Raw genomic sequence first — 13,460 nt, forward strand, 5'->3', positions numbered from 1 at the left:
TTTTAAAAAAATTTCTTCACAGAAATATTCAAGGCCATTAATACTACAATCTAAAATTAATGTGAATTATACAGGGTGCTCCAAAAAATAGTGGTATATCAAAGTTATATTTTTTCGTATGGAATGCCCTATATCTGATGACATTATTAAATTGACCTTAAAAAATAAGCTATACTTTCAAAGGGTTTCCTGTACCTAAATACAGGGTGTTTTGATTTATTTCGATTTTTATAAAAATGTAAGGTTTTAGAAAAAAGTAAATATCTACGAATCTAAGAATTGGTTACAAATTTTTTCTTGGATCTTAATAATAGACTATTTAGCATAATTAAACAGATGCTTATTGCAACACCATTTCTTACAGGGTGGTCAAAATATGAGATTGTTCTATTAACAAATTCAAGCTGTAATAACTTACTTATTTTAAATGGAACACCCTGTATCTTACTAGTCTATCGTGTAGAAAATTTAATTATCTTTCAATTTTTATTAGAATTTCCTATACCTATCTTTTTACAGGGTGGTCAAAATATTAGATTGTTCTATTAACAAATTCAAGCTGTATATAACTTACTTATTTTAAATGGAACACTATCTTACTAGTCTATCGCGTAGAAAATTTACTTAGCTTTAAATTCTTATTAGGGTTTAAGACACCTATCTTCCTTAATTTTTTAAATATTTAAAGGTTTCCTAATTTAAAAATGAATAACCATTTTCAATTAGAATTAAGTAGAACTTAAGTTGTTATGTACAACACATCACCAACACCGGCAATATACTTAGACAAGATACTGCCATTAATAAAATTTTCATTGTTGTCATGTAATCACACAGAGTGTTGTATTATTTTAGTTGATTTTGGCCTACATGTGACATTGAATAATATGTTTATATTAAACTGCATACCCTATATCATGATACAAAGAATACAGGAGATATAATCATGCGCATGACGGTGAAGTGGGCGTGTTTATATGGTGTGACGTTGTGACGTAAGTGGAGAGTGAAAACGTAATCTGGCTTTAATTTAGCACGCTTATTGCAGTAAGAAGGTGTCATTTGCTTTTATTTTGAATGTTTTCTTGTGTTTTAAGAGGTTTAAATAGTGTAATTGTGTGTTTTTAAAACTTTCGATTATCGAACTAGTATTTATTAGTGAAGTGTAGGTTTACCATTGAATTTTTGTAAGCGAAAGATACTCTTTTCGTTATTTAAAGATGAGGTGTTCAATAGCTCTATGCAATAGTGACAACCAAAGTAAAATGGTTCACAAAAACATTATTGTTATGGATGTATTTTAGAAACTGAATAAAAACTTGCGAGATCAGACAGTCAGCAAAAAAAGAAAAATGTCAAAAATAATATTGTCATTTTTTTTTTAATAAATAGACGACTTTTTATTTTTTATATTAGCTACATATTTTAATTTACAATCTGCTTCATCGAAGCTATAAGTAAATAGTTTAAGTGATAAATACATGAGGAAGAAGCTGCCCTATGACATCCCTCCTATTTGGAGGGATGTCATAATCCCCTAATTTTTTACATTAGATAGTCTCCTTCTTCTTCTATTAGCTCTATAACTCTGTGAGTTTTTTCCTCTTTAACAATATTCTTCGATTCTGGCCTGTCAGATGCTTTCCTTCGCCACTGCCTAATGTTCATGGTTTTAAGATCTTTCCCTATGTTGTCTATCTATCTTTTATAGGGTCTTCCTCTTGTTCTATTTCCTTGGGCTTCCATTTCTTGATTACTTTTACAGATCGATTATCTAGCATTCTTTCCAAGTGACGAAACTAGTTTACTCTTTGTGACTTTACAAATCTTACAATATCTGGGCTTTGCATTAGTTTATCTAGCTGGTAGTTCATTTTAATTCTCCATGAACCATCGTTGCAATGGGTGGGCCCAAATACATTAGATCATAAATTTAATTGATTAGGTCTGTTGGTTAGTTGCAATCCGGGAAGAGCGTTTAGCAGTATTTCTTCATCATTTGGATGACTTCTCAGTCCATCAAAGTAGTTCTTTGTGATTCTTTGAATTTCTTCCTCTACCAAAGGTGTAGCTGAATCCTTGTGTAGGGTTTTATTGCTTACATACCAGGGCGCGTTGAATATATCATTCTCAATATTTTTGACTGGACTCTTTATTTTATCTTGATATTAGATGGCTTTGAACAACCCCAGAGAACCATAGGTTCAAATTAGTTGTATCATAGATTTATGCAGATGCAGTTTATATTCAACGGCGAGTTTTGATTTTTGACCAATTTGTTTTCTTCGCTTAAATATTCTTGAAAATTCAATTTTTCCAATTAATAATTTTGCATTTAAAAAACAGCCAAAAGTACTAAATACCTCATTTGTTTTGAAGCACGAAAACATATTATTATAACAAGTGACCATATAATTATTGCAGACTTAAAAAAATGTTGTTACATATGTGACAAGGTTTTTGTTACATAGGCTGATTATATGTATCATTATAATCAGTGTTTTTACCCCTCATATTTTTGTGAATTGTATGGACTTATTTTAATAACGTATGTAGGTACCATTTAAAAATATTACGATGTTTAATTTCTAATTTTAAATGTCAATAAAATGTCAATATATGTACATGATACATAAAACTACTTTTATTTATTTGCATTATAATCGAAATAAAATCATGCTGTATCCGCTAATAAAAGAAGTTTTTAATAACCTCAGCAGACTTTTACATTAATTGGTTTTAAATACCAAAGCCTTGATTTAATATTACCAGTTCTGAATGAACGATGGGCTCCCTTGCTATTTAGTTCCCGGCCCCAAAAAATACTTAATCCGGCGTTTAATATCACATTAATCGTAAAAAAAATAATAAAAACATTTAAACTGACGAAATTTAAGCAGTCCTTCCTTGTATTTTAAGAACGCCACTCTCCACTGACGTCACTGCGCAGAACGGGCGAGACTTGGTCACGCTGTTGACCATATCTTCGTCCTCATTGTATCATGACCCTATATTAGATGCCGTATTCTGGAAGATATTTAAATTATATTTCATTCCGTATAAGTATTTTCCATATCTTAACCCAACGGTTATTAAGTAAATTTAAGGACACCACTTTTTGTTTGAATCTTTGAATCGCAATTACAAACAATTAAATGCAATGGTTACTTTGACGAAAACGAGCCTATTGTACAAAAATATGTAAAAATGGGTATTTACAGAATAACATGTGTATTGAGAATGTTTACATGGAATTGAAGAGATTTTAAATATCTTCCATTATAAAGAATAGAATATCGAGTATGTCATTTAAAATAAGAACACTCTGTGTGATTAAATGATAAAAATGTGAATTTTATTAATAAGAGTATCTTGACCAAGATATCTAAGTATATTGCCGGTGTTGGTGATGTGTTGTACATAACCACGACATAGGCACTTAATTCTAATTTTTAAAGCTTACAAATTAGGAAACCTTTAAATATTTAAAAAATGAAGGGAGATAGGTATAGGAAACCCTAATAAGAATTGAAAGCTAAGTAAATTTTCTACGCGATAGACTAGTAAGATACAGGGTGTTCCATTTAAAATAAGTAAGTTATTACAGCTTGAATTTGTTAATAGAACAATTTAATATTTTGACCACCCTATAAAAAGATAGGTATAGGAAACCCTAGTACAAATTGAAAGCTAAGTAAATTTCCTACGCGATAGACTAGGAAGATATAGGGTGTTCTATTTAAAATAACTAACTTATTACAGCTTGAATTTGTTATTAGAACAATCTCATATTTTGACCACCCTGTAAGAAATTTTGTTGCAATAAGCATCTGTTTAAGTATGCTAAATAGTCTATTATTAAGATCCAAGCAAGAATTTGTTACTGATTCTTAGATTCGGGATATTTATTTTTTTTTTCTATAACCTTACATTTTTATAAAAATCGAAATAAATCAAAACACCCTGTATTTAGCTATAGGGAACCCTTATGAAAGTATAGCTTATTTTTTAAGGTCAATTCAATAATGTCATCAGATATAGGGCATTCCATAAGAAAAAATATAACTTTGATATACCACTCTTTTTTGGAGCACCCTGTATAATTCACATTATTTTTAAATTGTAGTATTAAAGGCCCTGTATATTTCTGTAAAGGCCTGAATATGCGGGCATCTGATCGACCTATGAGGGAGCAGTACGGCAAGGGATAAGGGCTTGCGGCTCGGTGAAACTCCCCCATAGATCCCTACCGAAGGGCGTTGACGCCTAAGAACGGTGTATATACATACATATTTCTGTAAAGGAATTTTTTTAAAATATCAAGTGGTTTTCCGTACAGAGACCGAGGCGAATAAGATGAACCACCCTGTATATTAACACCTAGATATTGGTTCTTTTTAATTATTTCGGTTTGATTGGGGTTACTAAGGAGCTAGAGAGTCTCAATATTCACGTATTTGTGGAGCCTGTCTTCGTGGTTTTTCGCATATTTCGTGGTCTATCAAGAGGTATCCATTCCAACATCTTGGTGTGTGTCAGTACTTCTGCTGTATCAAGGCGCATTTATACTTTCCTGTGTGTTTTATTGTATCCAGATTTAGCCATACGGATATCTCATTCACTCATCTCAGATATGTACTGTATCAAATGGATGCTAATCTTTCCGTGTTATCGAGTCCTAGGTAACATGGTAAGCTGGAGTATCTCCCAAAAATCTTCGTAGTCATCTGGACGTTGAGAGATCTCGACGTTCAGATCTAGTATCTCAAGTATGTGGATATACAATATCTTTATACCTACTTGAGCATTTTCTTGTTATATTTAGCACGCAGGTTAATTATTGTATCGCAGCATCAATTATTAGTATTATTGGTCTAGTTAGTTTATTAACTAGTATGAGACTGGGCCTATCGTGTGATACTGATTGGTCTGTGAGTATAGTGGGGTCCAAGTATAGCTTTTAGGTGTCGTATTCGAGTATTCTGTCCGGGTCATATTGATCATAAGGGAGATGGCACTTTAGAGAAGTCCCAGTTTGTTGGTTATTTTCTGTTATTATAAGGCAGGTTAAAGGTTTTTTTTTGTGAATGCCTGGTTACAAATGACTGAATCGATTATAAATTGTTCTTTTCAGCTCATGAAACCCTTAGCGCATCGTTTCTATTGTAGATCTTTGATATTATGTAGAGCACAGTCTTGGTAGATATGCTCGGCTACACCAGATGAGAACAATTTGTATAAAGTTGAAAGACACGTAATTTGCTGATAATTCGCTGGGTTTTGGGTGTTCACCCAAGGTCACCTAAAAGAATGTACGGAAGGGTGAAATAAAAATATTAAATCGGCTAACCCTTTTTCATTGAGTGTGGGACGGGAGGGGTTAAAGGTAGTAGGAAAGATATACGTCACTAGACACAAATATTGAGGTATCACCACTGATTCTTGTACAGTTTGTGCGGACATGATGATATCTTTCTAAGTTTTTTAAAGTTTGCCTTGATGGAGGGATATTAAATTTTGTTTTTTTGGACACAAAAGATGGCGGTGTTATGAGAAAAAATAATCTTTTGAATTCTGTCTAGGCGAGGATAAAATCCTCGCCGATAAGGGTAAATGAAGAGAAAACCTAATACATGTGCATCAACGGACAAAAGGGACGAGATAGAATAGGGCAAAATGTTACGATAGACCCATATAACTTTGAAAGAGTGGAGATTTTTAAATACCTTGGAGCAACAATCACTGCAGATGACGATATCGTGTATCATCACTGTATCCATGCGGTTCTCAATCTGTGGTACATGTACCACTGGTGGTACATATATTATTTGCGGTGGTACACAAAACGCAAAAACAGCCAAAAATACAACCAATCTTATAGTTAATTGGATTACATAGCTAGATAGATATTTCAGTTAGCTGGAACTAGAAATAATAAAAAGTATTTTGTGGTACATGCCCAAGAAGATTGAAAACCACTGCTGTATACTATAAAATAGGCTATAACTATGTAGAGTCATGGATTTGCACAAGAGCTATGAGCTTATAAATAACACGTAAACTTGTGTACTGCTTCGGCACGACACATAGCCCTTGTCGAAATCCATTACCCTATCGTGGATATTCTTTAATTTAAAACTTTTGTTTAATTTTTGTTACAAGCTTCCTGTGGATAAAGAACTGGTAAAAATATTAACACTTCTAATATAAAAAAAATTGCTTATAAATGTGTGTTTTTTTAGGAGGCTGAGGTCAAACGACTTTTAGAAGAGAAAATTCAGGAAAAGCTTCGAAATCTTGAAAATATTGTGTTAGAACCACTAGGACAAGAGAGAACAAGCACAGCTGCTGAAGCGAGTCCTTCCGAATGGTCTGAAGATGAAGATGGGGGAGCCTCCGAACCTCTTCTAAATGACAGAGAATCTACCGGCTATACAACGGATGATCCTGCATTAGAGAATATTTCTATGATTAATGAGACTGGATTGACAGATGCAGAAGGTGAGGCACTGATGTGATACGATATGAAATTAATTTTATATGGTGAAAATATTAAAAAAAATTCCACATATTAAATATTTTAAAAATATATCAAATATCGCTAGGCTGGAACAACGTTGTAAACGCCAAATCAAATTTTATCGACATCTTGAAAAGAAGACGTTAAAATTGATCATTTTGAAAAAAGCAAAAGGAAGCATTCATCCCAATTAGTTTATCTAAGTGTTGTGTCAATTTTACACCGTCAGAAATAGTGATTGCAACTATGAGGGCATACCGAATTTGTGGAGGCGATTGGGCGAATGACAGCTTTCATGTACATTTAAAACATTTTAGAAAAACGTTAGTATTATATTCATACTTATTAGAAAAAGATAAAAATAATAATATCCTCCTACCTCCTTATTGAAACCCGTATATTTTTGATCGAATTTGTTAATATTTCAAATAACCTCCTGCGTTACCAGTTGTATGGGAAAGTATGCTAAATTTGCAGTTACTGGAGCGTTATGAGGACCTATTGGGTTGTGAAGAGTAAGTCCTAAAACTAAAAAAAGTTAAGTAAAGTTTCCAAGTCTGGGACTTTCCATTTTTTAATTTAAGCCATTTCCAATTATCTATCTCTCTTTCTCTCTCTCTCTCTCTCTTTCTCTCTCTTTCTCTCTTTCTCTTGGACCATCACTTCTAGTGGAGTATTGGGCGCATCTGCGTTACTTGGCCGATGGTGTAAGACGGCTGGTCGCCAGTTCAGCGCATTTTCCAATTATAGCGCCATCTATCCATAATTTGAAAAACTGTTTCGAATAAAAGTTGCTTATTTTTACGTAAATAATCCAGATCTGCAATAAAAATTGGAGGCTCCTGTTTAAGATTTTAAAGTAACCCGCACCCCACCTCCGTGGAGGGTGGTGTTTGGTGCCATTGGATAGATTTTTCAAAAATATTGAATACGTGTATTTTGCTGTTTTTCGATCTGATGTTCCCTTCGCGAAATATCGCAGGGTTCGTATTTAAAATTTTAAATTTACCCTCCACCCCTCTCCGTGGGGGGTCGTGTTGGGTATCATTCGATAGATTTTTGAAAAATATTGAACACTTATTTTTTAGTTTTTCGATCTGACGTTCAGTCCGCGAAATATTCGCTTTATTTTCTGAAACTTTGTGACCCGCTCATTTCCTTACACCTTTGGCATGTTCTTACCTTACTTACCTTGTCTTAATCTGACGATTTCGAGTTTTTCTAAGAATAGGTTTTTTTTTCGGATCCCCCTTAACGAACTCCCCTATATTAAGAGCCAATATATGGTAGAGGTACATTCACAGGGTACAAGGTTTCTCCCCATGTGATAATCTGATGCGCTCGAGTAACTGCAAAAATCCTCGCTTGTGCTCTGCTACCATAAGTAAAATAAAATTAAAATTAGTGCATATACATATGTGAATTTGCATAGTATGGGAGTTTTTACATATTTTTGGATGTATTTTGGATATATTTTTACCAAAATTTGAATTACATAATTTTTTCCAAAGCGATATATGTAGTAGTTATCACAAATCTGCAGAGCTAAATGTTGAAAAAATGAATCGTCAAGTTATTAAAAAATTCGTCATTATTTATAACATATATCAACGAATTGAGTTGACGCAAAATATTGCTGAATATAAGCATTGAAACAGGATTTTTACGAAAGCTGCAGGTGTTTCTTGATTATAGCTGGTATGGGAGTAAAAAAGAAATGATTTTGCATATCTAGTTATGGGCAAGCTACACCTTCTAAATAAAAATAGCTTTAACAATTGTCAAAGTTTTTCACCGCTGATGTCAAAATTGCTCAGAATTTATAATCCTCAAGACTTATAACGATGCAAAAGATAGAATGTCGAATTGAGGAAACTTAAACAATACCAGGATATTCCAATAGAATGCAATAATCTGGATGAATTATATTTTAAAGTGGATCAAATAAAACATTTTGACAGTAATCCTCTATTTACTAAGTTGAATAGTTTACAGTCTTTATCTGTGTTCACTTAACTTCATTCAAATGTCAGTTGTGAAACACAATTTTTAAAAGTAAATTTAATAAAATGCAGGTAACAGACACTTTATATGGCAGTGTGCATTCATCTAAATCAGTTTATCTTCAAAAGCGTTTTGTCAATTTTACACCCTCAGAAATAGTGGTTACACCTATGAGGACATACTCGACATACCGAATTTGTGGAGGTGATTGGGCGAATGACAGCTGGCACGTACATTTAAAGCATTTTAGAAGATCGTGTTTTGTAATGTTCCAGCCATATTGGATCTGACAGATTCGCACATCCTCATGTCACTAGAATAGTGAATACTTATCTTGATAAGATTCAACTTAAAAGATTATATTGCAAATAATTAGAAAAGAAAGCATTTTTCAAAAAATTGGCAAAAAGAGAAGAAAGCAAAAAAAAATTGCAAATTTATTTCGATGAGATACGGTTAAAAAAATTTTATTCGAAGCGATTCACAAAATTGTTTTTTTATACAGGGTGTTTCATTAATAATTTGAAATATTTTAACTTTAGATTTTTGGTCTCAAAATATTCAGATTTAACCCAAATCACTTATAAAATGTGACTCTTTACTGAGTTGCAGGGTGTTATTTAAGAATTGAAAAACTTATTTGAATCCAGTACTTTAAAACTGTTTGACATATCCTTGTCATACTTGGCAGCAAGTGTATGTAGTGTACACCCTACGAAATTATGATAAACAAATGTTTCTTGCTACTAACAGAGACATACGATGATAAATTCTACGCCATTGGCGGAATTGCTATTTTAATGCAATTTTTCGATTCTTCAGTACTCTGTAAATAATATAATCTTCATTCGTAACGATGAAGTAATTAGTTTTCGAGATATCTGAAGTTAAAAATGAAACGGCACAGTCATTTTGATTTACATATTTAGTGGAGTCACTGAAGGTTTTCACCTCCGATTTTGTTGAACCTTCATCGATTTTTATGGAAATTGGTGACTAGTTAGAAGATACTTCAAGGAACAAAGGTGACATGATGCCAACTTGCGCTTTTACCCTGGGGTGGATGCCACCCCTTCTCGGGGGTGAAATTTTTTTTAATAAAAAAAATACCAGAAATCGATAGAGGGACAACTTCTAAGCAAAATTTGTTATATAAGGTTATTAACATAAATCAATACTTTTTCAGTTATTAAATATCAAAAATTTTATTTTTTCTTAAAAAAATGCATGTTTTAAAGCTGTTTTTCACGTATTACTCAAAAACTATAAGCTTTTGTAAAAAAACTATTATTACCAAAATTAAAAATAATAAAATATTTAATACACTCCCCACTTAAAGATCTAAACTAATGTTATTTCAAAGTGAGTTATGGGTAATTGAATGTATATTTTTTTCGGCGAGTACTCAAATCTAAGTATTCAAGCTTACATAACGGGAAAACGATGCATTTTATAGAATATACCTACTAATCACTTGTCAAAGTATTTCGGAGTACCTATCAAATGAGCTCCAGTAGAAGTTAATAGCATCAAAATTAAGCAAGTTATGATAAAAATAAGATAACCCTTTCGATTTTTTTAGGAAAAAGTGAAAAATAAAACATACGCCATTTCCACAAAAATTAAAATTTGTAGTAATCCTCACAAGAATTTCTTTAGGTTAACATAGTTAATGATTTCAACAATTTTCACCAGTTTAGAATGCATATTTTTGAAAAAAAGATACAATTTAAAAAAAAACAGAATTTTTAAAATTATCGTACTTTTCATTTTCTTTTGATAATAACTCCAAAAATACTCAATATACGTAAAAAATGATATATAACTAAATTTTAGTTTTTTCTGTTCCAAATACTTTACCCATTTTACTATTACCGTAGAGTAAAAAATAACCGAGATAGAAACGTTTAAAATGTCAATTTTGCTGCGAGAACCATGTAACCGGGGCCATTTAACCTTTTATTGTTAAAAAAGTCAGAGGTTTAAAAGACTAATTTCGACATTTTTAATAGCTCTTGGAATCAACTTTTAAGTAGTTTTTAGGTGAACCTGATATCTTAAAAATTAACGGAGTTATTTACAAAAAAACAATAACATTTTTTGGAAAAATTTTTAAAAGATACATTTTGAAACATTTTTGGTGCATTAATTTTAATGCTATCAACTTGTTCGACGGCTTATTTGATATATATTTCTATGAACTTTGACAAATGTTTAATAAGTTTATGTTATAAAATGCATCATTTTGCCGGTATTTAAGCTTGAATACTTAGATTTGGGTACTCGACGAAAGAAATATACATTCAATTACCTATAACTTACTTTTAGTTAACATAGAAAGGTTTTTCTAGTAAGGAGTTTATTTGATTTTTTATTGGCCTCAATTTTGGTAATAAAAACTTTTTTGTAAAAACTTATAGTTTTTGAGTTATTTATGAAAAATCGGTTAAAACATGTATTTTTCTCACGAAAAATTAAAATCTTTGATCTTTAATAACTCAAAGTTTTGATTTATTTTAATTACTTTATATAACAAATTTTGCTTATAATTTGTCCCTCTATCGAATTGTGGGGTTATTTTTAATAAAATAATTGTCACCCCCAAGGAGGGGTGACATCCACCCCCAGGGTAAAATCGCAAGTTGGCACCATGTCACCTTTGTTCCTTGAGACATCCTATAACCACTCACCAATTTTCATGCAAATCGATGGAGGTTCAACGAAATCGGAGGTAATAGCTCATATCCACCTTCAGTGACTGCACTAATTGTACTCCTTCGTTTTTAACTCCAAATATCTCTTAAACTAATGATTTTATCGTTACGAATGAAGAGTATATTATTTACATAGAAAGTATTGGAAAATCTGAATATTATGCTGAAATAGCAGTTCAGTTAGTGGTGTAGAATTTGGGAAGGGTCAACCATTCACTAGCCCGTGTAGTACGCCTCTGGTAGTAGTCAGAAACGACTATTTAACAAAATTTAGTAGGGTGTATACTTAGTACCTACACTTTCTGCCAAGTATGAAGAGGATATTTCTAATAGTTAAAGTATCGGGTACAAATAATTCTTAAAGTTTTAAATAAATAATAAATTATATAAAAAAAATAATACTTTAAAACTATTTGACATATCCGTGTCATACGTGATAGAAAGTGTAGGTACTTTACACCCTACTAAATTATGTTAATGATTGACCCTTTCCAAATTTTACGCCACTGGAGGAACTGCTATATTAGCATAATTTTTAGATTCTACAATACTTTCTATTCAAATAATATACTCTTCATTCGTAACGATAAAATCATTAGTTTTAGATATATTTGAAGTTTTTTTTTATTTAATTTGATGGCTTTGGTAAAGAACAATTAGCCAGACAATTTTTACATCTAAGTATAAATATTTGAAGTTAAAAGAAAGGAACCTACAGTCGGAAAAATGAAAAAATACCCATGAACGATCACATCAATCACATATTTTGTATTTGCTGTCTTTTTCTATAACAAACGTTTGTTATTTATAGAAAAAGACAGCAGATACAAAATAAGTGATTGATGTGATCGTTCATGGGTATTCTTTAATTTTTCCGACTATAATACATTTATCAAAATAACTGTGCCGTTTCATTTTTAACTTCAAATATCTCGAAAACTAATGCCTATATCATTACGAATGAAGAGTATATAAATTACATAGAAAGTATTGGAGAATCCAACAATTGCACTAAAATAACAATTCCACCAGTGGCGTAGAATTTTGGAAGGGCTAATCATTCACTTTCACTTGTCGTACACATCTGGTGGTAGGCAGAAACGTTTGTTTAACATAAGTAACAGTAACATAATTAGTGGGGTGTACAGTAACTACATTTGCTGCCAAGTATGACAAGGATATGTCATATGGTTTTAAAGTACTGGGTACAAATAGTTTTTAAATTTTTAAATAAAACACCGTATAACTCAGTAAGGAGCTACATTTTATTTAAGTGATTTGGGTTAAATCTTTATATTTTGAGCCCAAGAATTTACAGTTAAAATATTTCCAATTATTAATGAAACACCCTGTACAAGTAATCAGTGCTTTCAGCCTCCTTGATTTTACTTTGTTGTAAACAATGGATATACAATGTCGCGTAGCTCTTTTAGACCACGCCGTATCGTCGCCACCGTTAGGAAAATCATTCCGTTTCTTTTTTTGCACAAACTTACTCAAAAAGGGGTCCTTATAACAAATCCACAGGGAGCTGGGAGGTGCCGCGGTCGGAAAACTGTTTAAACAATTTTTATCTACTAAATGTCATATTACGTATAAGTTTTTAGTTTGTGAAAGCTGTCATTATAGATAGCAGTGCGTGAAGGGTTTAAAGTGTGCGTGAAGCAACAATGTATTTTAAATGGGATTTACTTTTTCGCACTGTTTTTGACACACTTTCATATAATCAAATATCCTTAACTTTCGCGTTGTCATAGTGATGACATAATGAGCAATAAATTACAACAAAAATTTTGACAGTTTTGTGGTTTGAGATAAATTAGAATTTTTAAATGTCAAAGTTCTAAAAATTGTAGAATAGAAATGAATTCCAGTGACGAAGAGTTACAGTATTTTTATTTGTTTATCGTAGATAAAATATTGTATGAAACTGTGCGTGAAGCATCTTCACGAACTGTTTCATAAATAACTAACTATTTTTACACAAATTCAAAAAATCATTTTTTTCACTCCATTCATTTTTTTTAGATTCTTTGGTTTATTATGAGCAAAAAAGGTCTCTTGTAATTTTTCTCTAAAATTGATTGTTGTCGAGTTTACGCGATTTAAAATTTGAAAGACGCAAAAATAAGGCTCAATAACTCGGTTAAAAAGTATTATTATGAAAGTCAGAAAGTGACTAAATCAAAGTTCAAAGCCCCCCTACATAATCCTGAAGAAAT

At 31.8% G+C, this 13,460-nt stretch overlaps 1 protein-coding gene across 4 annotated transcripts in view; it reads left to right on the forward strand.

Moving 5' to 3' along the window:
* Positions 1-13,460, forward strand: part of LOC114325217 (Ca(2+)/calmodulin-responsive adenylate cyclase) — an 897,698-nt gene that overhangs the window by 871,051 nt on the left and 13,187 nt on the right. For 3 of the 4 annotated variants that reach the window (XM_050642766.1, XM_050642767.1, XM_050642770.1), the window contains exons 21-22: positions 6,163-6,183; positions 6,243-6,501. In XM_050642766.1, the coding sequence (XP_050498723.1) occupies positions 6,163-6,183; positions 6,243-6,501 (280 nt within the window). The remainder of the gene's footprint in view (positions 1-6,162; positions 6,184-6,242; positions 6,502-13,460) is intronic. The other variant, XM_050642769.1, reaches the window with a different exon arrangement.

This window comes from Diabrotica virgifera, chromosome 2, assembly GCF_917563875.1.
Source record: "Diabrotica virgifera virgifera chromosome 2, PGI_DIABVI_V3a".
NCBI classification, from domain to species: Eukaryota; Metazoa; Arthropoda; class Insecta; order Coleoptera; family Chrysomelidae; genus Diabrotica; species Diabrotica virgifera.